At 38.4% G+C, this 26071-nt stretch overlaps 1 protein-coding gene across 1 annotated transcript in view; it reads right to left on the minus strand.

Moving 5' to 3' along the window:
• Nucleotides 1-25242, minus strand: part of ATF2 (activating transcription factor 2) — an 82293-nt gene extending 57051 nt beyond the window's left edge. The window contains 4 exon segments of the mRNA XM_086359176.1: nucleotides 38-112; nucleotides 6361-6478; nucleotides 13953-14052; nucleotides 25086-25242. Of these exon segments, the coding sequence (XP_086215302.1) occupies nucleotides 38-69 (32 nt within the window). The 5' untranslated portion in view covers nucleotides 70-112; nucleotides 6361-6478; nucleotides 13953-14052; nucleotides 25086-25242.
• Nucleotides 25243-26071: the final 829 nt, after the last annotated feature.

The raw sequence follows: 26071 nt of genomic DNA on the forward strand, positions 1-26071 counted from the left end.
TTGAATAGCCCAAAATACCAAATTATTGCATACACACCTGGCAGAATTTACATGTAACTTGAATTTCATAAGCTGAACAACTTATCACGTCCTCTTTTTCATGGCAAGGATACTGAAAAACAAAGTGGTTTCACACTATTAAGTACTTAGTTTTGAAACACTTATAAAAAAACTCAGATAATTACACTCTCTGTAACTACTGTCATCCAAAAACCCACTCACTATTAAGAATCTTTATAATAGAGCTCTGCTCCTAAAATAAAACACCCATATAAATGCAAAATATATCCAACTCTACCATAAGGTAAAAGAGAAACATTTAGCTTAGCCTTTAAGGTTGTGGTTGAAGGGCAATAATTAAGAGTGAAAATCCTGACTTTTGAAGTCTGGCAAAAAGACGAGACCTCGTATTTCAAAATACCTATTCAGAAAGCTTTAAATTTTTTCAAATGCAGTCAGCGTGGTCTGGTTCTCAGCCTAATTCATCAAAGTCTATTTGCCACAATGTAGTTGAAGGAGCTCCCTCTTCCCTAATTTCATAGCTTACTTATCTGATATTAGCTTAAGGATGAGTACAACACTTAAACTACTTAGGTGAGTGTCTCATTTTTAAAAAAAAATATAAATTTACTTATTTTAATTGGAGGCTAATTACTTTACAATATTGTACTGGTTTTGCCATACATCAACATGAATTCGCCATGGGTGTACACGTGTTCCCCATCCTGAACTCCCCTCCCACCTCCCTCCCCTAAGTGTCTCATTTTTAAACCCAGCTAATACTCCATTACATTCACTGAAACCCCATCTAGTGGCGAACAGAGTTAACTATATGCTTATCCATAAAAGCCAACGGTACATAAGAGAAAAAAATTTATTTTTACATAATATTGCTTATAAATGTGGTGAAGAATGTCCTGCTCAACAGAATTGGGTAATTCCTGTGGAGAAATGTGCAAATAGCTACAGTTCTGAGTCCCGGAATCAAAGATGATATAAGAGATAGGAAGAAGAAAGTTCTCCTGAAAGAGAGAGAACGTTTTAGTTCCTCAGTCATCTTGACTCCTTACAGCCCCATGGACTATTGCCTGCCAGGCTTCTCTGTCTCTGGGATTCTCCAGGGAAGAATACTAGAGTGGGTTGCCACTTCCTACTCCAGGGAATCTTCCCCAACCAGGGACTGAACCTGTGCCTCTTGTGTCCCCTGCACTGGCAGGTAGATTCTTTAACCACTAGTGCCACCTGGGAAGCCCCCATAAAATACTAAGGAATGAATAAACTGCTATATGATATGGACCAGATAAGTTTAGATTATGTTACCTATCTCAATAAACTCCTAAAACTAGTAAGAAGATGCAGTTCATATTACTTTGAAAAATCAAAGCAATATTTAAACTCAGTTGAGTTCAGGAAACATTTAAACATCACACACAAAGACACAAAGGTGAAAAAAACAAACAGACCCTCCACTCTGAGAAACTTTTAGTCAAGCAGAAGAAAGAAAACAGAAATTCACTACAATCTGGTTAAGAATAAGAGTTAAAATATTAAAAATATAGAAGTAGTTCAGGGAACCAATACAATACTTATAGAAAAGCTTTCTGAAGGAATTAACCCTTGGTATTCTTTTCTACCCCCATGACTACTACTGTCCCATTCTACAAAAGAAGTTCCTTATATACACAGCAGATTATTTTCTAGCCAACCAATAATAATTCCCATTCCTTACACTATTTCCTAATATCTAGCTGAGGTAGCTGTAAAGACAACAGTCGAAGCACCTTCTCCAGCAGGCTTAAATGCTAATCTCAAACCTCTAAATCCAGGTTTATCTCCCTTTCACATCAAGGGTGAAAATATGCTCCTAGGAAAGCATGGGAAGGAGGCTTTGTTCAACTCTAAACTGTCAGAGAAGACAACGACTGCAGATAGAGAACTGTTACTACAGCACACTGCTCTCGGGCAAGCATTTACAAACACATCAGTTCAGTTCAGTCCCTCAGTCGTGTCTGACTCTTAGCGACCCCATGGGCTGCTGAACGCCAGGCATCCCTGTCCATCACGAACTGCTGGAGTTTACTCAAATTCATCTCCATTGAGTCGGTGATGCCATCCAACCATCTCATCCTCTGTTGTCCCCTTCTCCTCCTGCCCTCAATCTTTCCCAGCATCAGGGTCTTTTCCAATGAGTCAGCTCTTCCCATCAGGTGGCCAAAGTATTGGAGCTTCAGCTTCAAATCCTCCGTCTTTCCAATGAATATTCATGACTGATCTCCTTTAGGATGGACTGGTTTGATCTGATGGACTCTCAGGAGTCTTCTCCAACACCACAGTTCAAAAGCAACAATTCTTCAGTGCTCAGCTTTTTTTATAGTCCAACTCTCACATCCATACATGACTACTGGAAAAACCATAGCTTTGACTAGATGGACCTTTGTTGGCAAAATCATGTCTCTGCTTTTTAATATGCTGTCTAGGTTGGTCATAGCTTTTCTCCAAGGAGAAAGCGTCTTTTAATTTCATGACTGCAGTCACCATCTGCAGTGATTTGGGAGCCCAGAAAAATAAAGTCAGCCACTGTTTCCCCATCTAATTGCTATGAAATGATGGGATGGGATGCCATGATCTTTGTTTTCTGAATGCTAAGTTTTAAGCCAACCTTTTCACTCTCCTCTTTCACTTTCATCAAGACGCCCTTTAGTTCTTTTTCATTTTCTGCCATAAGGGTCGTGCCATCTGCATATCTGAGGTTAATGATATTTCTCCCAGCTATCTTGATTCCAGCTTGTGCTTTATCCAGCCCAGTGTTTCTCATGATGTACTCTGCATATAAGTTAAATAAGCAGGGTGACAATATACAGCCTTGACATACTCCTTTTCCTTTTGGAACCAGTCTGTTGTTCCAAGTCCAGTTCTAACTGTTGCTTCCTGACCTACATACAGGTTTCTCAAGAGGCAGGTCAGGTGGTCTGGTATGCCCATCTCCTTCAGAACTTTCCACAGTTTATTGTGATCCACACAGTCAAAGGCTTTGACATAGTCAATAAAGCAGAAATAGATGCTTTTCTGGAACTCTCTTGCTTTTTCAACGATCCAGCAGATGTTGGCAATTTGATCTCTGGTTCCTCTACGTTTTCTAAAACCAGCTTGAACATCTGGAAGTTCACGGTTCATGTACTGTTGAAGCCTGGTTTTTGGAGAATTTTGAGCATTACTTTACTAGCATGTGAGATGAGTGCAACTGTGAGGTAGTTTGAGCATTCTTTGGCATTGCCTTTCTTTGGGATTGGAATGAAAACTGACCTTTTCCAGTCCTGTGGCCACTGCTAAGTTTTCCAAATTTGCTGGCATATTGAATGCAGCACTTTCACAGCATCCCAAGACTAAAACACTGGGTCTGGAAGGGCTAAAAGCAGTTTTTGTGGAACACTTATAGTGTTTTAGTCTTTTAAATCATAAAACTTAACAGAAAGTTCTTTGTGAGGCTCAAATTATAATATTTAATTATTATTTAACCTTGAATTTTGAATGCCGTATACTTGGTATTGGTTTGCTGTGGGAAGTTATATAACTAATTGTAGATGTTATAAAAATTAAATGTAAAATTACTTCTCATATCTGTAACATTTAACACAGATCTCATACTCAAAGAGTATAAAAGAACTCTTTAAATCCTTTTGGAATTATGGAAAACCATCTCTTTCCCCTTGTATCAATTTTTATACAAATAATAAACAGTGTTTATAACAGAAACAATTTAACCACCTAAAAAAAAAAAAAAAAATCTCATCTTTTAGGATTTGAATAGCTCACGTGGAATTCCATCACCTCCACTAGCTTTGTTTGTAGTGATGCTTCCTAAGGCCCACTTGACTTCACATTCCAGGATGTCTTGCTCTAGGTGGGTGATCACACCATATCGATTATCTGGGTCGTGAAGCTCTTTTTTGTATAGTTTTTCTGTGTATTCTTGCCACCTCTTCTTAGTATCTTCTGCTTCTGTTAGGTCTATACCATTTATGTCCTTTATTGAGCCCATCTTTGCATGAAATGTTCCCTTCATAACTCTAATTTTCTTGAAGAGATCTCTAGTCTTGCCCATTCTATTGTTTTCCTCTCTTTCTTTGCATTGATCACTGAGGAAGGCTTTCTCATCTCTCCTTGCTATTCTTTGGAACTCTGCATTCAAATGGGTGTATCTCCTTTTCTCTTTTTGCTTCTCTTCTCTTCACAGCTATTTGTAAGGCCTCCTCAGACAACCATTTTGCTGTTTTGCATTTCTTTTTCTTGGGAATGGCCTTGCTCCCTGTCTCCTGTACAATGTCATGAACCTCCATCCACAGTTCATCAGGCACTCTATCAGATCTAGTGCCTTAAATCTATTTCTCACTTCCACTGTATAGTCAAAAGGGATTTGATTTAGGTCATACCTGAATGGTCTAATGGTTTTCCCTACTTTCTTCAATTTAACTCTGAATCTGGCAATTAGGAGTTCAGGATCTGAGCCACAGTCAGCTCCCGGTCTTGTTTTTGTTGACTGTATAGAGCTTCTCCATCTTTGGCTGCAAAGAATATAATCATTCTGATTTCACTGTTGACCATCTGGTGATGTCCATATATTGAGTCTTCTGAAAAAATGTGGTCCACTGGAGAAGGGAATGGCAAACCACTTCAGTAGTCTTGCCTTGAGAACCCCATGAACAGTATGAAAAGGCAAAAAGATAGGACACTGAAAAGATCAACTCCCCAGGTCGGTAGGTGCCCAATATGCTACTGGAGATCAGTGGAGAAATAACTCCAGAAAATGAAGGGACAGAGCCAAAGCAAAAACAATATCCAGCTGTGGATGTGACTGGTGACTGAAGCAAGGTCTAATTCTGTAAAGAGCACTACTGCATAGGAACCTGGAATGTTAGGTCTATGAATCAAGGCAAATTGGAAGTGGTAAAACAGGAGATGGCAAGAGTGAACATCAACATTTTAGCAATCAGCAAACTAAAATGGACTAGAATGGGTGAATTTAACTCAGATGACCATTATATCTACTACTGTGGACAAGAATCCCTTAGAAGAAATGGAGTACCCATCAAAGTCAACAAAAGAGTCCAAAATGCAGTCCTTGGATGCAATCTCAAAAGCAACAGAATGATCTCTGTTCGTTTCCAAGGCAAACCATTGAATATCATGGTAATCCAAGTCTATGCCCCGACCAGTTATGCTGAAGAAGCTGAAGTTGAACATTTCTATGAAGACCTATAAGACCTTCTAGAACTAACTCCCCAAAAAGATGTCCTTTTCATTATAGGGGACTGGAATGCAAAAGTAGGAAGTCAAGAAACACCTGGAGTAACAGGCAAATTTGGCCTTGGAGTACAGAATGAAGCAGAGCAAAGGCTAATAGAGTTTTGCCAAGAGAACACAGTGGTCATAGCAAACACCCTCTTCCAAGAACACAGGAGAAGACTCTACAACCTATACTGGTAGGAAAATCACTGGCATGAAGAGTACACAGAGGGTTCTACACAAGATTTAAGAAGTCAGTTTCTTTAGTTTCTCTAATCTCTCTTTTAACTCTTCTTCTAATATTCTTCATCTTCCCTCTCCTTGTGATTTACTGCCAAGGTTTCTACTTTCCACCTTTCAACAAATATCTGAGGGTCTAATTTGTGCTTCACTCTATGCTATGTGCTAGGGATGTAGTAGTGAACTAAGATACTCTCAAGACTATTTGCTATCAAGACTTCCAGAATAGTGACGAAGTTTATACTAGCTAATCAAATATCCAGCTCAGACTTCTCTTTCCAGTTTCTAGGACAATTCCACATATAAACATGTGTATGTTCTTCATATTTTTTCTATTTCATTGCTATAAGGCATTTTATTTTAGAACTCCAAACATGGTTGAAGGTATAGTTTAAATTTTGTTTGTTATAACAGAGTCATAGCAGTATCCACTACTAAGTATACCACATAAATGATCAATCTTACATAATATAATTCTAAAAAAAAATCTTTAAAGCTTAAGGTTTATTTGGGGTTCACAAAGAGGTCATTGCTATTTTTGGATATTATGAACTAAATTACACTTGCTGAATTAAGACTTTGTAAAGAACTTTAAATTTGCTCTCAGAAAAATACAGAAAAAAGAAAGAATAATGTATAAAAATACACAAATATTTTTTAATTAAAAAAAAAAAGAATATTACAATTTCCTTTAAAATACAATTATTTAAATAATTGTACCTAATACAGGACCTAACAGAAACAGAAGATATTAAGAAGAAGTGGCAAGAATACACAGAAGAACTATACAAAAAAGATCTTAATGACCCAGATAACCATGATGCTGTGATCACTCACCTAGTGCCAGACATCCTGGAATGCGAAGTCAAGTGGGCCTTAGGAAGCATTACTACGAACAAAGCTAGTGGAGGTGATGGAATTCCAGCTGAGCTATTTCAAATCCTGAGAGATGATGCTGTTAAAATGTCAGCAATATGTCAGCAAATTTGGAAAACTCAGCAGTGGCCACAGGGCTGGAAAAGGTCAGTTTTCATTCCAAACCCAAAGAAAGGCAATGCCAAAGAATACTCAAACTATAGCACAATTGCACTCATCTCACACACTAGCAGAATAATGCTCAAAATTCTCCAACTAGGCTTCAACAGTGTGTGAACTGAGAACTTCCAGATGTTTAAGGTGGATTTAGAAAAGGTAGAGGAACCAGAGATCAAATTGCCTACATCCAATGGATCATAGAAAAAGCAAGAGAATTGCAAAAAAACATCTATTTCTACTTCATTGTATACACTAAAGCCTTTGACTATGTGGATGACAACAAACTGTGGAAAATTCTTAAAGAGATGGGAATACCAGATCACCTTACCTACCTCCTGAGAAATCTGTATGCAGGTCAAGCAGCAAGTTAGAATGGGACATGGAACAATGGACTGGTTCCAAAGTGGAAAGGAGTATGTCAAGGCTTTATATTGTCACCCCGCTTATTTAATTTATATGGAGAGTACATCATGTGAAATGCTGAGCTGTCTAGGTTTGTCACAGCTTTTCTTCCAATGAGCAAGCGTCTTTTAATTTCATGGCTGCAGTCACCATCTGCAGTGAAAAAGCTAGCTTAAAACTCAATATTCAAAAATCTAAGATCATGGCATCCAGTCCCATCACTTTATGGTAAATAGATGGGGAAACAATGGAAACAGTGACACTTTGTTTTCTTGGGCTTCCAAATCACTGCAGATGGTGACTGCAGCCATGAAATTAAAATATGTTTGCTCCTTGAAAGAAAAGCTATGACAAACCTAGACAGCATGTTAAAAAGTAGAGACATTACTTTGCCAACAAAGGTCTGTCTAGTCACAGCTATGGTTTTTCTAGTAATCGTATAGATGGATGTCAGATATGGATGGACTATAAATAAAGCTGAATGCAAAGAATTGATGCTTTGAACTGTGGTGTTGGAGAAGACTCCTCAGAGTTCCTTGAACTGCAAGGAGATCAAACTTTCAATCCTAAAGGAAATCAGTCCTGAATATTCATCAGAAGGACTGATGCTGAAGCTCCAATAATTTGGCCACCTGATGCAAAGAACTAATTCATTGGAAAAGACCCTGATGCTGGAAAGACTGAAGGCAGGAGAAGGGGACGACAGAGGATGAGTTGGCTGGATGGCATCACCAACTCGATGGACATGAGTTTGAGCAAGCGCAGCGAGTTGGTGATGGACAGGGAATCCTGGTGTGCTGCAGTTCATGGGGTTACAAAGAGTCGGACAAAACTGAGCAACTGAACTGAACTGAAATTCTGCCACATTATTAAATAGTATCAGGAGTCCCCAACCTTTATTGGCACCAGGGACCAGTTTTGTGGAATACAATTGTTCCACAGATGGAGGTGGAGGATTGGGGTGGGGGTGGATGGTTCAGGTGGTAATCTGAACCCATGAGGAGAGTGATGGGGATTGGTGCATGGCACAAAGCTTCACTCACTTTCCCTGATGCTCATCTCCCACTGTGCAGTCCAGTTCTTAACAGGCTGAGAACAGGTACTGGTCTGCAGTTGGGGGGTTAGGGACTCCTGATAAAAATCATTAAATTTTAAATGTCATTTTAATGGCTATATAGTATTCCATATAGATCTACGGTGTCATACAGATACAACATATTTATAACTAATTCTCTATTACTCCATTATGTGTGTGTGTTAGTGGCTCAGTCGTGTTGACTCTGTGACCCTATGGACTGTCACCCATCAGGCTCCTCTGTCTGTGGGTTTCTCCAGGCAAGCACATACTGGTATGGGTGCTTGCCTGGGAAGCACCATACCAGAAGGGAAAGGTATGCCATTCCCTTCTCTGGGGGATATTCCTGACCCAGGGATTGAAAGTAGGTCTCCTGCAGTGCAGGTGAATTCTTCACTGTCTGAGCTCTATTACAACTATTCTCTTACTGATTTTCATCAGTTACTACTTTTGAGGACAAATCTTTGTGTAATATCTGTAATTATTTCCATTAGATGAATTTCTAGAACTGAAACTACTATATCAAAGTGAAGGCACATTTTTAAGACTTAATTTATATTGCTAAACTCTTCAGACACATAACACTGACTTCTACTTTACCTGTAAGTGTACAGAAAGACCTAATTTTTCAATGCTCACACCAACAGTGAATATTTAACATTTTTGTTAAATTAGTGGGAAAAAAATTTTTAAGTTGCATATCCTGACACACAAATGAGATTGAACCTTTTCATATATATATTGGCTCTTTGTAATCTCTCAACTGCTTCCTTTGCCCAATCTTTTTTAAAAAATGGAAGATATCTGACATACAACATTGTGTAAATTCAAGGTGTAAAATACGCTACCTTGATACATTTGTATGTTGTAGTACAACTGACATTGTATATTTATTTTACATTACCTAATTATAGTACAATATTGTTGTCTATATCCATTATACTGTACATTAGATCACCCTAGCTTACTCCTTTCAAATCTATATCCTTAAACATCAACTTTATCTATGCCTTTTGCCCATTCAAAAAAATAAAATGTTAGTCCAAAATTCTCTCTTGAATACAGGTCAGAGGCTCTTTCTTATAACATGGATTTCTGATTATTTACCTCATTGTATTCCTGATCTAGTTCTAACTATGCAAACTACAAATGATGCCCTAAACAGTGAAATGACTTACTCAAGGTAAAAAATGGTATGAGAAATTTCTCCTGCTATACTGTGCCTGCCAGCTGGCAAGCTTTGCTATACCGTGCATATGAACTGTCTTGTGTTGCAATTCTTTGCTTACCAACTATACAGCAGTTTTATGTAAACCACTTTAAAAAAATAGTACAGAAAGACTCTCTGGGGACTTGTAGAGTTACTCAATAGACCCATTATCAAATAAAACCACACATAATATAAGATGCCAATTAAAAAATCCTAATGAAGAACACTTTAAGGAAAGATGAAAGGAAGGAAATGGTTGAAATTAACCAGCAAACCATTTCTTGTAACTTAAAATGAATAAAAAGACAACCTTCCAAGGAAAAACATAAATAAGGGTATCTTCACGGGAGACAGATTAGTCAGGCCATTGAGGGAGCAGCCTGTCTAAGTACAGAGTGTGGGAACCTGGACAAGAAGAGAAAGGTGCTCATGGGGGGAGGAGGTTGGGCTGGACAGGAGACTGAGTTAGGTGAGGAAAGATCTGTCTATGCAGGCAGGGGGAAGCAGTCTGATGTGGGATGTCGGTGCCCCAGAAGGGTGAGGAGGCATCCACGTGAGGTAAAGAACAGGGATGGCATCAGCCCAAGACAGGATATCAGGACCGAGCAAGAGGATACCTACCTGCTGAGAGGAAAAGGCCTGGTGGCAACAGGCAATTCATTACATGTAATGCAGGTAATGAATGAATAAGTGAATTTCTCAAGGATACAGTGGATGAAAATAGGCAACACTATACAGAGGATGGAAATAATTACACAGAATAAATCCTGATGATGGGATTTAGAGATATTGGTATGAACTCATGATTTTCAATGTAAACATACATAAACACAGATGATAATATGTGTATAAATATGCACATATATTCACATACTTCCCTAGCTGTGTCACTGAGAGGGCCTAGGAACACTGATAACACATAAGCAAGAAGCCCACTTAGCACCCAGACCTTGATGTCAAAATGCCATTTTCAACCAAAAGGAACCTGGGATCCTTGAAGAATTGGTTGATTCCAGGGCTGAAGCAGGAAAAATACATGATGGGCCTTAAGTACCTTGTGCAAGAAAGAAGGAATACTATGGATTTAGTCAGAAAGTGGCTAGATCTCAGACAATTTCAGAATCAAAATAAATGACAGTAATAGATATTATAAATAAAATAGGATTTCATTAATCTGATATAAAAGATATATACCAATATAGAAGAATAAACTGAAAGTTTGATTAGACAGGATACTTACATCCTCTCAAACTATCTCCCCATAAAATACATTTTAATTACTAAAGACAAAAGAGTAATATACAGTACAAATGCCTGGCAAACATCACTTTACTCAAGTGATACAAGTTAACTAAAAATAAGAAAAATCAGTATCCATATCATTGCAACCAAAGGGTTGCAATGAGGAGGTCACAGCATCACTTTCATGATAGTCATGCCAAAGACACATAATCTGAATCTAATCATGAAGAAATACTACACAACCCCAAATTGAGGTAAATCCCCTCAAAACAACTGGCCCATAATTTTCAAAGTGCCAAGTCAAGGAAAGATCAAGGAACTGTTTCAGATCGAAAAAGACCAATGAGTCATGACAACTAACTGCAACATGAGATTCTAGACTGAATCTGTTTGCTATAAAGGACAGACATTATTGGAATAACTGGCAATACTTAAATATAATGTACAGATTAGATGGTAGCAATATTTTAAAATTAACTTCTTGATTTTCATGGTTGTATTATGATTTAAGAGGAGAATGTCTTATTGTAGAATATAAAGTATTTGCAGGAATGGGACATCATGCTAGCAACTTATCTTAAAAGGTTCTGAACTAAAAAAAACTAAAAATAAAAACGGAAAAACTTACAGGAGGAGCTTAAAGTGTATAGAAATAACATGCACTATCATAATTCACATATAACCATTATATAATTAGCATCATGTAACTTAGCAATAGTTAAGAGAATATACTAAAATATACAAATTCTCTTAACAATTCTCTGATTGTTTCTGGATTATAACTTTCATATTGTGTCAAAGAACAGAAAAACTATGTTCTGTATTGAAAGTTAAGAGCAAACAGAATAATAATTTCTATATCTGAATAAAGACTTGAGAGGTGACTAAAATTTAGACAATTAGCTGTCCTATAGGCAACTCCCTTGTTTAAAACATGAAATGTGGGTTAAACATTTTAAGATAGACAATATTAAACATATTAAGATAGACAATCCTTTACCCTGTAATATCAATATTCCCATGCCATTTTTAATTATATTATTCAAATGATACAACTGATAAAAATATCTGCTTTTCTTAGATCTCCTATCAAAAACAAGTAAAAAGGAAATCACTTCATAGAAACTAGTATGAGCAAATGAATCTTTGAAAACAGAAGTGGGGGAAATGAATCCGTTTCTGGTGGTTAATTTCAGAAATCACTACATTCTAAAATATGAATTTTACTCATCTTCTAGTTATAGAACTACAAATGTTGTAACCTCTACATTTAAAACATGTACTCAAGTTTCAAAGCAGATTTCTGAAATACAGATAATATTTAATGTGACCTATGATGTGCAGAATTCCCAAACATTTCTAATACAAATATATTTTATGAAATTTATTTGAAGATATTTGACTATTTGTACCTGATACTGCATTAAGAATAAGGTATGTTTCCTGACCTCAAAATTAGTTTAGTAAGGAAGACAAACAAGTGAAAACAGTAATACTAATTTAGTGATATACATACAATAATAAAGATATACACAGGTGCTATGGGAACATAGGGAACAGGGAGTATACTAGAGCTGGTTACCTTTCTTCCCCACCCATAATCCCCTCTTAGAGCCAGATGGCCAGCAAAGGGCAATCCTATATTTCCATTACCCGACATACCTGTTTCATTCAGGTAAACCAGGAAAGACATCTGAATAAGTTAAGCCAATCAGATTACCTCTTCAAGAAATGTGTTAAAAAAAAAAAAGTCAACCAGAGCTATACATTAGACATTTAAAATCATACTCAGGATTCACAGACACCTTCTATCATGTTCATACTGATAAGAAATTAATGAAAGCCAGAATGGAGCAGGCACAGAAAACAGGGACAAAAAACCAAGTAGCCAAGATGAGTGAAATGAAGCCTGATGCTTTCTGTGACTGGGTCAAGTGAGAATCTTTTCTATACTGAGTATGAGCTCTTCTTTTCTCTAAAGTTAAATTTATCTGATCTTCTACCCCATCATTAAGACAAGTACCTAACCAACCCTGGAGAGACAAAGGATCTGCGAAGGGTACTAAAGGAAGTAATGCCTGGACTTAAGTCTTCTCAAAGAAAAAAGAGATGATGTTTTGGGCAGAGGAAATAGCAGAATACACAGAAGGATGGATCTCCAAGAACCTCTAATGGCTAAACTATGGGCTATGTGATTGAAGAAGAGAGCTGGGGCCACAGCAGGAAGCAAATTTCAAAGGGCCTTTAGTGCCCGAGCAAGGAGTCTGGAGTCCAACCTTATTCCCTTATCTGACCCCTACCCTGAGGTTATAAACTATGGCCCTGTGCCAAAATGTTAAAGTTTTTCAACTTTCTAAATAGTTGAGGGGTGTGTGTGGGGTGGGAGGGGCGGAGGAGAGAAAGAAGCAATAGAGACTATATGTGACCCCCATAAAGACTAAAATCTTACTATTTGGCTCGTCAAAGAAGTTTGCTTAATCTTGCTATTAAAAATGGGAAGATTCATGTTGAGGTTTGACAGAAAATAACAAAATTCTGTAAAGCAATTAAAAAATAAATTTAAAAAATTTAAAGAATTAAATAATAAAAAATGTAAAGATTTTAAATAGGTGATTTAGATCATCAAAGGGGCATTTTTGCAACATCACTAATAGAAGTGTGGAGGATGATTAGTGAGAGTAACACCATGCATAAGAAAATCAGTTACAAACATCTAGATTCAGGAAAGAGAATGATGATTTATACTAAACAATGCCAGTCAAAATGAGAGGAAAGGAGAAGTTATGCTCTTATGATTAGGTCTCTAATCCTTAACAGTGTCTGGATACCCTTGCATGGACTGGCCTCTGACACCCACCGCATTCTTATGATACCTTGATTTTCTGGCTGTAGTAATGCAAACTTTAATCAGCTCACTCTCTCATCCTAGAGTGCTTTTACTTCCCATTCATCTGTTTCTTAGTTAATGTCACTCACCACTGATCTTCCTCCCTCCACTTTCCCCATACCCTGTAATTTCAAATGTCTCTTTTAGTATCCAGTTATTGAGCACATCCAAGAGAGTAGGACTTTCTGTCCAAATTGTTTTTAAAATATAGAAAATATCTCAAGGATTAACTCCTGTTACTATCCTTATAAAGTCCTACAAGAGCTGCGACTTTCATACTGGGACCCTTTGCTATAAAGGACTCCCTAGTCAGACAAGTTAGGACCCTTTGAATTAAAATTATGTACTTTTATGTAAAGTCTTTGGTGTGCTTTTATATGCTGATATGCATTGTAGCTCCAAAAGGACATCTCCAAATCTGCCAAACCTCAGAATTTTTTTTTTTGTTAAACAATAGTCAATACGGTAGGACACTAACATTCTGAGGACTGCTGTCTGGAAATACCTCTTTAATAATATTTGAGAGACAATCACAAAATAAAAGGCCACTTTTGCAGTAAAAACTTAAAATCTCTTACCTTTCTAGCTGGTAGGCCATGAGCTTTATCTACTCTGCTGCCAGGTATCTGTCAGCTCTTATCAAGTAAACAGTGCTTCTCAAGCTTCCATCTAAATATCCTTAGGGCAAAGGAGAGACAGAAAAGAGAAAACTCATTACTCTGCAAGAGCTAAATAACTTCACTACAAAAATTTATAAATGGCTATTTTACATTTTAAAGTGCATGTGAATTTTGCCTTCCATTCCATTATTTAATATAAAAATTAAGGTTCCCTCAAAAATCTTCCAGGAAGATACTTATCCTGTGGCCTCCCACAACTCCTGGCACACTGCCACCTATTAGAGGTATAATAGTTTCAAGGATGGAAGCATGGTAATGGAGTCTTGGTGAAAAGAGAAAAATAAAACTTTTTAATGCAACAGAAGGGAGAGGTAGTCATAGCTGATCTGTAAAATGGCAGTGCTGAATCTGAGCAGCAAAATTCTTAGAGTGAACATATTAATAGTTCTTCCTGTATCTGTGTGCTCTACACAACAGTTTATGTGGTTCTTATTTGGAAACAACTTGACTTTTTTACACCTGTATCAGCTAGGATTAGGTTTAGCTGTGAGTGAGAAAACTCAAAACAACAATGGCTTAAGTGAGTCAACAGTTTATTTCTCACATGAAAACAGGCAGTCAGAACCATGACCATTAGGAACCCAGGTTCCTTCTATTTTGCAGTTTTGCCATCTTCAACATGTGCCATCTCCATCATGGCTTAAAATAACTGCTCAAGGTCTAACCATCACATCAGATGACAAGAAGGAAAATGGGGAGATGAGTGATAGCCTCCTTTCAAGGACACTTTTCAGAAATTTTACAGGAAACCTCTATTCTGGTCAGAACTTAAGTCACATGGCTAGAGCTAGCAGGGAAGCCGGGAAATACATTCTTTATTTCATCATATGCTCAAGGTGGGGGTGGGGGGAAATGGAGCATCTACAATAAGGAAAAAAGACGAGAATGAATACTGGTGGATAGTTTTTTCTATCATCATACTCTGGTCGTTCTAAAATGGAAGATGGTTGGATCCCTTGTAGAGATGCCTTATCAGTCCACTGATGGGAGCTTTCAAAAGTAGATAGTTCTGCTAGCAGCCAAGGAGCAAGACCAATGTTAATAAGGACTTCTCTAAATATGCAAGACCAATCTCTATCTGAAGACCAGAGTAAAGAAACAACGTAAATAGCTAAGGTTTGGAAGGATAATCTCACTAGGTTTTCCATAAACTTTCCATAAAAATGATTACACGGGACCATTAGGTAAGTAATGGAGTGCCTAAGATGAAATTGGGTAAGAACCTGCCAGAAAGCTCAGTTATTAACTGCATTAGGAAAAGGCAGGAACTTTGTTCCTGAACAAAGTTAAAGGGAAAATCAACTTTTCTCTACATTTGAGTGCTGAGCTCCCTTACGTGAGAGCCAAGTGTGAATTTGAAGCTCCTTTTCCTTATTGCACAAACTGTTGAGAAGAGAACTTGTACTTTACCTTGAATAAGGTTGGCTGAAAAGGCCTTAATATGTTTAAAACTTCTGATGCAAATACCAAAAGCGATAATGACTCTTTATTTCAAAGCTGGCAACAAAATTCTGTTTTATATACAGACTATTCCTTAAAGGAAAAGGGACCAGAAGAGGGTATTCTGCTAGACAAATGTAAAATGGGGACTATGAAAGGAGCAGCAATTCAAAGGACAAATGGCTCTGTGGGATAGCTCAAAGTTTCACATCTTCCAGAGAGAGATAAATTTCTGCAAATTATCTTTCATGGAAATGCTTAAGTATGGCTTCAGATTTTCCTATTGAATATTTGCATTTAGTTCAGCAGCTGCTTACAAAAGACCAGGAACTTATATCTAGAAAGCAGCAAGATAGCCTTATGATCTTTACTTCAAGCAAAAGCAAGAACATTAAGCCAGCCAGCTGAATCTGCCAAACAGAGCTCATGTTTAATGCATGCAAGGTTAAGCTAATTATCTAGACTTTGAAAAACATTAAAAATAAAGGTTTATTTGTTTGTAACTTGAAGGGCACAAAAGTAAGGACTCTCTCCTTTACTACTACTACCCTACCCCAGCTACTGTGTATGTGTGTCTTATACTTGGATAAAATCGACTTGTAGGTAAGAGGTAGGATCTGTCTGCTAAAGGGGACAAACACTACTAATGACAAGTATTCAGGAAAGAGAAACTGGGGCAAGGAACAGGGCCCAAAAAGGTAGACATCAGTGTGAGAAAGGAATTAATTCTACTTAAGGGTGATTCTGGGAGAGAAGCTAGCTTCTGGCCTTGTGGGAGCAGAAGAGCTAGGTGGGTGGGGGAATAGACTTTCAAGGCAGCAACATTCAGACAGGTGTTTGTATTACTGCAGATACACTAAGACTTTTCAAGGGACTCATAAGTAAGACATGTTTTAAGAACATCAATTCTTGTATCTTCAACTTCCCTATGTTTGCTTTCCTAATAATAATCTGCCTGCTTTCCCTAAGTGCTCATAATTCCATACCTGAAAAGAAACCCATACCTCTTAGCCACATCAAATATTATTACAATGCATTGCCCTGGATTGTAAAAATCTCCATGGAACAAAACAAGGGGATGATTTAAAATAAGAGTGTCTTAAAGCCTCCATTAATCAAGGCACCCTTAAAATAGTGCTGTTAAAGCAAAGCATGGCTTTTTAAGAATGGTGTCGTGCCTTGTGTTGAGGAATGTTTTGAATTCAGATGTACTGAACAATGTGATGACAGGAACAAAAACCCTTTCATTTAATGATTGCCTCTTCTATTCTCAAAATACTGTGGAAAAATGCATTGTCCTGAGAGTGAGCTTCATGAGAACAAAGCAAAGAGGAAATCAATAGGAAACTCTGTAAAGTTCAATTTATATTTGTTGCAAAGAAGTAGGATAAGGTGATGTGATCAAAATAGTTTAAAGCATTAAAATACCCTGGATTCAAATAAAATTATTCTTAATTATAAGTTCAGTAAGAAAAAGGAACAATAAAAATGCTCAATTGTTAAAGGTGAATTAAGTCGTTTGTTTTTTTAAACCAATGTCAGATTGAATCACTAAGGATCACAGTTGACGCTCGAACAACTCAGGGCACCAATCTTCCATACAGTTCAAAACCTGACTGTAACTGAAGAGATGTCCTCTGTATATGTGGATCCTCCACTTTCGCAGTTCTGCTCCCACAGGTTGAACTACTGGCAGGTGACGCAGTAATATTGCATATACTACTGAAAAAAATTCACGTAAGTCAACCCATGCAGTTCAAACCTGTGTTCATCAAAAATCAACTGTACTTAGAATGGTGTCAATATCTTGAAAAGTCAGAAATCATTTTTTTTCAGCTCGTTGTTTAGTCACTAAGCTGTGTCTGACTCTTTGTAACCCCATAGACTGCAGCATGCCAGGCTTCCCTGTCCTTCACTATCTCCCGGAGTTTGCTCAAACTCATGTCCATTTAGTCAGTGGACTCAAACATCTCATCCTCTCTTGCCCGCTTCTCCTCTCGCCCTCAATCATTTCCAGCATCAGGGTCTTTTCCAATGGGCTGTCTCTTCACATTAGGTGGCCAAAGTACTGAAGCTTCATCATCAGTCCTTCCAAAGAATATCCAGGGTTGATTTCCTTTAAGATTGACTGGTTTGATCTCCTTACTGTCCAAGGGACTCTCAAGAGTCTTCTCCAACACCACAGTTTGAAAGTATAAATTCTTTGGCGCTCAGCCTTCTTTATGGTCCAACTCTCACATTCACACACGACTACTGGAAAAACCATAGCTTTGACTATACAGACCTTTGTCAGCAAAGTGATGTCTCTGCTTTAAAACTTTTCTTCCAAGGAGCAAGCATCTTTCAATTTCATGGCTGCAGTCACTGTCCACAGTGATTTTGGAGCCCAATTAAATGAAATCTGACACCATTTCCACTTTTTCCCCATCTATTTGCCATGAAGTGATGGGACTGGATGCCAAGATCTTCATTTTCTGAATGATGAGTTTTAAGCCAACTAAAACTAAACTTACAAAGAAAAATTTTAAGAATCAACTTAGAAATGTGCAAGAGTACACAGTTCATCAAATTATTTTCAGGAGTATGAGTATACTAGACAGAATGGTTGCCCAAAGATGTTCACACCCCAATCCCCCTGGAATCTATGAATAGGTTATGTTACAGAGCAAAATGGACTTTGCAGATATAAAAATGGTCACAGATTCTGAAACAGGAAGGTTATCCTGGGTTATCCAAATGGGCCAATCTGATCATATGACCCAGTGAGAGCAGAGAACTTTCTCTGTCAGATTCTGACAGTAGCAGAAGTCAGAGATAAGCAAGAGATAGACTTTACTTGCCATTACTTGAGGCAGCAATACTGAAAGCATTTTAGCTTCTACAAGTGAAGACCAGCTCCAACTGACAGTCAACGAGGCAAGAGGAATGGCAGTCCTGTAACTGTATGCAGTCAACAATCCAAACGAATTGGAAAGTGGATTCTTCCTCAGAGACTCCCCACTTCCCAAAAAATGTAGCTCTGTGAGCATACTGATTTAGACTTTGTAAGGTCCTAAAAAGAGGGCCCAGCTGGACTTCTGACAAAAGTTGTGAGATAAATTTCAATTGTTCTATAATGCAAAGTATGTGGTTATCTTTGATGAGGAATAGAAAATTAATAAAGCAAAAACTGTAGGACTTGGGAGGACAGGCTTGCAGACCAAGGAACTGCAAAGATTTATTAGAGTTTTCTCTGTGATCTAATTTCCTTCTCATATCTTGGTAAGCACCAAAAAAAAAAAAAAAAAAGCCAAGAAATGATCCTAGAGCTCACACTGGGAACAGCAGTATAGTCATAATAAACCTAAGAAGCTGAAAACCTGAAGGTGTAAGCTAGAAGGACTTCATTCTCCTTTCAAGGTTTAAGATTCTTTGAATTTCTAAGCTAGGAAAAATTTAAATGGTATGATTTCACTACTATCCTCTCCAGTAAGAAAAATATACTAGCTTCAGGATTGTCCAAAAAAAGTGAAATTACTGTATATGTAAAATACATTAAGTACAGTGCACAACACTCATACAGTATCTATTCAGTTTATTATAAATTTTACTGTTTTATTTTGACTTTAAATGTACATTTTCCTAATAATCCTAATCTTACTACCTCCTTTGGGGCTGGTGCACTGGGACGGCCCAGAGGGATGGTATGGGGAGGGAGGAGGGAGGAGGGTTCGGGATGGGGAACACATGTATACCTGTGGCGGATTCATTTTGATATTTGGCAAAACTAATACAATTATGTAAAGTTTAAAAATAAAATAAAATTGGAAGAAAAAAAAGAAAAAAAAAAAAGAAGAAGAAAAAAAAAAAAAAGTCTGAAGGTGAGAACTAGTTAAATTTTTAGACAGAAGTTTTTTTTAATTAATCTTTAACCCATGAATTTGATGGTATCCCCTCAAGTTATCTGGTACATGTTTAGTTCATCAGTGTAAGGAAATGAGAAAAATATAAACTCAGCTTTAAGGATGAAAGCAGTAGTTTTTAATTGTTGCCCACTGCCAGCAGACATGGGACTTGCCAGGTGGCACAGAATCTGTGCCTGCCAAAGTGGTAAAGAATCTGTCTGCCAAAGCAGGAGATGCAATAGACACAGGTTCGATTCCTGAGTCAGAAAGATTCCTTGGAGTAGGAAATGGCAACCCACTCCAGTATTCTTGCCTGGAAAATTCCACATACGTACACACAGCACACATGACGGATGTTCTTCATACATATCACCACTCCCAAGAGTATACCAAAGTTTTGATGAAATTCCTCAAAGTTGATGAGATACATGAAGAGCATCATAGACTTTTCTCAATACTGTATTCATGAAAGTACATTATGAGTGCAGATGGCCCTATGGATTCAAACAACCTTGAATCAAAAATATTTGGGGGAACAGGACTTCTTTGGTGGTCCAATGGTTAAGGCTCTGTACTTCCAATGCAGGGGGCACAGGTTCAATCTCTGGTCAGGAAGTTCCAATATCCCAAGCAGTGTGGCAAAAAAAAAAAAAAAAAAAAAATTCGGGGGAAGAAATTTCAGAAAGTTCTAAAAAGCAAATCTTGTGTTTGTCTCCTGCTGGCAACCATGTACACAGCATTTACACTGTATTAGGTATCATAAGTCATGTAGGATGATTTAAAGAACATGGGAGGATGAACTTAGGTTATATGCAAATACAATGCCATTTTATATATGGGACTTGAGTATCAATAAATTTTGGTATCCACGGGATCCTGGAACCAAACTTCCACAGATATTGAGGGATAGCTGTACGTGAATAGTGAAATTAGCCCAATGTCTCAAAATATTCTTTAATAAAAATAACGGTAGTCTAATTTTTAAGTCGAACTTCATTTCTCAAGTGAGTCTTGATTATTCCCAGACCTCTACTTCCTAGGTGATACAAGGTAAGCAAGTTCTTACTTTAAATTTTAAAATTACAATAGAACAAGATTAGAAATATATAAACACAAAGAACTTACAGATTAATGGTTATGAATGTGAACAGTGCTAATCCAAGTTTTTACCAATAACATTATTTTAGACTTGGTAATCGTATGAGTTATGTGAAATAACATCTCCAGCATTGTTTCTGCTCAAGGCAGATGAGCAAAATGCGCTTCTTGATCACTGCTTTTCCTCACTAAAAACTTATCTCTTAAAGAATAAAAAGATTAAATAGAAATTCACAGCTCAGCAAGAATTAAAATAATTCATAATCACCCCTCAGGAGTATATCAATAACAATTTTTCATTATGAAGAGGGCACAAATAAGATATAGATTATGTACAATTCCCTTAACAACACTAGTAAGCTTATATCCTCCGACACCATACAAAGTATGTCAAAATTCAAGTAAATGAGAGAGATACTACCTCAGAAGTAACCCTCATTCCAACATCCATATTTCACAATCATTAAAATCTATCTTACAAAAGATAAAAGATACCAGTGACTCTCAACACTGTGATTGAGAAATGATGTTGTACTTATAGTAAATAATTAGTAAAGAAATCAAAAGCACAAATATCAGAAGTATGGTCTTTAAATTGAATCATCAGGAAGAAATGAAAGGTCTCACTGAAATGTTTATAGTGGGATTGGTGAAGTAGAAGAAAATGATAACTGGATTGCACAGAAATCACAGTATTACAATTTTATCAGTTCAGTGATTTCTGGTAACACTATCCTAGCAAGTATCCAATAAATAAAAGGAAACTCACTAACCCAAACAATAGAATTAGAAAAAAACTAAGTTATAAAACTGGAATGTCAAAGATTCAGGTTCCATGAGACAAACTAAAGAATGTTTAGGGAACATATTTATAAACTTAAGGTCATTATTAAGGTAGCCATGTAATACCACAATACACCTGGTGATTTACCAACTGGCTTTTGCCAATTACAATCATTCCCACCTGTCTTTCTCCGCTGCTGCTGCTGGGGCTAAGTCGCTTCAGTCGTGTCTGACTCTGGGAGACCCCATAGACTGCAGCCCACTAGGCTCCTCCGTCCCTGGGGTTCTCCAGCCAAGAACGCTGGAGTGGGTTGCCATTTCCTTCTCCAATGCAGGAAAGTGAAAAGTGAAAGTGAAGTCGCTCAGTCGTGTCTGACTCTTAGCGACCCCATGGACTGCAGCCCACCAGGCTCCTCTGTCCATGGGATTTTCCAGGCAAGAACACTGGAGTGGGTTGCCATTTCCTTCTCCAGTGCATGAAAGTGAAAAGTGAAAGTGAAGTCCATCAGTCATGTCCAACTCCTTGCGACCCCATGGACTGCAGCCTACCAGGCTCCTCCGTCCATGGGATTTTCCAGGCAAGAGTACTGGAGTGGGGTGCCATTGCCTTCTCCTTGTCTTTCTCTACTAATCTTGAGAATCTCTCCAATAATAAGCTACTATTACTGTTGGGACTAGGCTTCTCAGGTGGCTCAGTGGTACAGAATCAGCCTGCCAAGCAGGAGAGACAAGTTTGATCCCTGTATTGGGAAGATCCCCTGGAAAAGGAAATGGTAACCCACTCCAGTATTCCTGCCTGGGAAACCCCAAGGACAGAGGAGCCTGGCAGTCCGTGGGGTTGCAAAAAGTTGGACACAACCTAGCAACTAAACAACAACAGCTGTTGGGAGTGCTTTCTATTCCTTGGATATTGTGACAGAAAAAATGACTGAGAATCACTATCTTTGTTAAGACAGACTGCAGACGGGTGAATAGGCCTAGCCCCCAAAGCATTTATTTACATCCCTTATTGTTGCAAAAAATGTTTTTAATTACTACAATTACCAAAATGCCAAGAGAAAAAAAAGCATCAGTAAAAATAAAAATGTAAATGATGTATCAGTTTCAAGCTTGTTAAAAAGAATTAAGTGAAAGTAATCTGTATTTACAATTACAATATATATGTAAAATAATTCCAATTATTGTTGGCCTTAAAAATCCACAAACTTCCTTAAATTTCTTTGAAACTATACCTTACACTAAGTTTTTAACCTTAAGAAACAGAAATAAGATGTTTTGTGGGATTGGCCCCTAGATATGAATGGTGAATACTATTACTACTACCTCCTCGTTAAGTTCCATTAAGAGAACATGAGGAATTTTATGTACGTTCTTAGTCTTAAGGAATAGGTGTGAGAATAAGATAAACAGAAATATAGTAAGTTAAACTTCTGACTATAACTGCTAATTTGTTTTATTTACAGTACATTTTAATTAGAGCCTAGAATAACATTTTGTGTATTAATTTTAAAAAATACATTATTGCTACTCACTGGGTTTTCAATGAGAGACTGGTGGAAATCTGGTTTTAAATAGGGAGACTTCAACTACTTTACCTTGTTGGAGGACATTACAGTAAGACTATTAAAGAGAAAGAAGTACCAGCTTACAGTCTTTACTTCATAATGGAAGGAAGAGCTTGAAAACAAAAATGAGTGGAAACAGCATGTACAGTGGGACTGTTTACTTGATCTAATATGATCTAACAACAATTTACCAGCAGATAACATACAAGTCATTAAACCCCAACTTTTCCAAAATACAAAAATTTAAGTAGAAAAAATGTAGATGATTAATTGAAAGTTAATACTAATTATAGGTAGTAGAAATTTGAGGCAGAGTACATCATTTTTAAAAACGAAATTCATATAGCTTCTAAATCCTAAATACAAATACTCCAATTTATGAAAGAGCTGACACAATCATTTTTACTGTTAATCTTAGTTTTAAAACACAAAACAAATATTCCAAGTAAAGTAAATGTAGGAATTTCTGGATTACATTATCTAATACATAATATAGTGCCCCAAATATGAAATAAACATTCTAATAAGATGTTTTAAAAAGAACTTCTAGAAAATACAATCAAATCTGCAGGAGGTATCATGTACCTTAAAAACATAAGCACAAAAGCACCTGAAAGCTCCGTCCTTAATGACAGTTAAAAAACAAGCACTTATGTTCTAAATTACAATATTATATTTTAGTTAAAAACCTAATGGCGGCAGCATCCTCTCAGAGTAAGATTAAACATGTCTTGGGGAAGCAGCATACACAGCACTGTAAATTTGGACTATTCTTACAGATTATTTTACAAAGATTAGGATTCAATTATCGATGGCCTTAATTGTTTGATCTGAAGAAAGACATCTCTATTTTTTTTAACATACTTTACAATGATGTTCCTGCAGTTTTGAGAACAGTGTTTTTAGTAGATTCTTCAAGTCAGTGTAATCAATTAAATAACAAAATATAATTGCTATTATATTTGTCTTTCAGGGCACTTAACCATATAGGGATGACTTTCTAAGAAGTTTCTCACCTTCATAGTTTTGGTACAAAACACCAAAAATATAGGCTTTAAGATAATGCCTAGAGAGACTGACAGTGGTTATAAATTACTTCAGATAGGACAAAAAATGTGCTCAGCGCAACAGTTTTTGTTCTGATTTCAAATCTATACATTAAGTGTATCTACTGTTACTGTCTCCAAATTTTAAAATTCCCTAGAAATTGTTACTTTCACATAATAGGTATTAGTCAATAGCCTGAAGTCCATCAGGAGTAATCCCTTTTACTCCATCATATTCACAGTAGTTTTGCTCTTGGCCTGGCCAGTTTTAAAACTCTTCATTAACCAAAGGCAAAGATAATTTTATACGATATAAGGGCACAAAAATAGTCCCCATCTCTTTCGCTCTCTCCCTCCTTCTAGCGTCAGTTGAACAAATGAACACAGAACCCGCCCCCCCCCACACACATACATACACACACACTCTCGGTACTGGTCCCCAGGGCATCAATTAAAAAAAAAAAAAGGTTATACCCCTACGATTCTCTACAGTCTACCCAGGAAGGTTTAAAAAAAAAAAAATGGGGGAAAATAGGAGAATCAATCTGCACCGCACCTCAGCCCCGCCCCATCGGGAAAAAGTGGGGGGTGGCGGGAGTGTGAAGGGGCAGAAAGGACAGATAAGGCCAAGACTTCCAAGTCCCAGGTTCTCCATTCCATTTGTTCCGTCAGCTTCCACCGCAGCCAGAGACCCTGAGCCTATTTTCTACCGCACCTCCAGTTCCTCCCCACGCCACCATCATATACAGTGCCCAACCACTGAGTGCAGAGACCAGAGCCGGCCCTCTTCCTGTTCCATTCCAGAACTGAAGGGGGGTTTCCCTGCGCCCTCTGCGACTCCGACATGTGCCCTCGGGACCTCTGAACAGAACAGAGAAGGGGAAGGTACATCGGGGGAGGGGTCTAAGAGACGCCGTTATTCCTTTTTCCTCCACGTTAGGAAAGCGCGCGAGCGGGGAGGGGCCGGAACAACAAATGCCAGTTACCTAACGGTCCGGCCTGGCCAGTCCGGCTCCTGAAGCCGACGCCGCGCGGGCCGCAGAGGCGGCAGCGCAGCCACAGCCGCCCCGAGGGCTAGGCACAGAGGCAGGAGAGCCCGAGGTGATGGGAAGCGGGGGGTGGGGACTATGGTGAGCGACGTCGCCATGTTAGTGCCTTCTTTCTCCGTATCCCTACAGTCTCCAGTCCTGCGGCCCTCTCCTCATCACTACTCACCTTTCCAGCTCACTAGTTCATGCTCTTTTCGGTCGTTGGGAAGACCCAAGCTCCGCGGTGTTTACAAACTACCCCTAGAGGAAAGGGCTGAACCGCACTTTAAAGGCCACGGGCTCCCACAGGCTTCCGTCCTCTCTCGCGAGATCGGACTGACAACCCTTTTCTCCGCCCCACTCCCGGCATCCCTCCTTTCTTTTCGCGCCCCTCCCCTACACGCACACTCCCCTTCTAGCCTTCCTTCAGACGGAGCGCCTCCGGGTCAGGTGGTTCCCTCAGGCTGAAGGAAGTGGGTGGGACTTCAGGAGGGCAGGGAAAGGAGGGCGGGAACCAAGGGATACTCGAGCGCTGATTATTGGATAAAGAACTCGAAGGGCGGGAAGCAGTTATGGAGGAGGCGGGACCAGAGAGTCAAAAGAGCTGTGCTCTGTAACCCGCGAGCAACTGCAGACTGTGATTGGCAGACGGCTGGGAGGCGGGCGCGAGTGTGGGGCGCTGGAGCAGGTGGATGCTGAGGTCGCGTGAGGTTGATGGTGTGCAGGAAGGAAAGGTGAACTCTGGGAAGGCTGCGAGCGGCGGGAGAGAAAGCAGGAGTCCTCTGAGCCCAGCTCCGGAAACCTGGTATTTCCGTTGCTGTCACTTCCCGGTCCTAGGTAGAAAGGAGAGTAAAGCGTAGGGAGGCGCTCACCAAAACCCACCTTCCGGCTACAACTGAACCCTGAGACGGAGAGCTTCGGTTTAGAAGCGGAGTGTGCTGGAAATTAACTCTCGAGCCCCCAACATGTCTGAAATGCGAAAGATGTCAGTTCTGAAAATAAACGAGAAAGCCTTTACTATGAATGGCATTTTTTCGAATTTTACTAAGCTGTAGCTGAAACTGATTCCTCCGGCTCTTAGCGCCCTGTCTGTGATGTTAGCATATAATTATGTTCAAAGTAACTTACCAAAAGGAAATACAGTGCTTTACACTATATCTCCCTAACTTAAAA

Source organism: Bos grunniens, chromosome 2, assembly GCF_055505025.1.
Source record: "Bos grunniens cultivar Pamir isolate PY7600 chromosome 2, Bosgru_T2T1.0, whole genome shotgun sequence".
Classification (NCBI taxonomy): domain Eukaryota; kingdom Metazoa; phylum Chordata; class Mammalia; order Artiodactyla; family Bovidae; genus Bos; species Bos grunniens.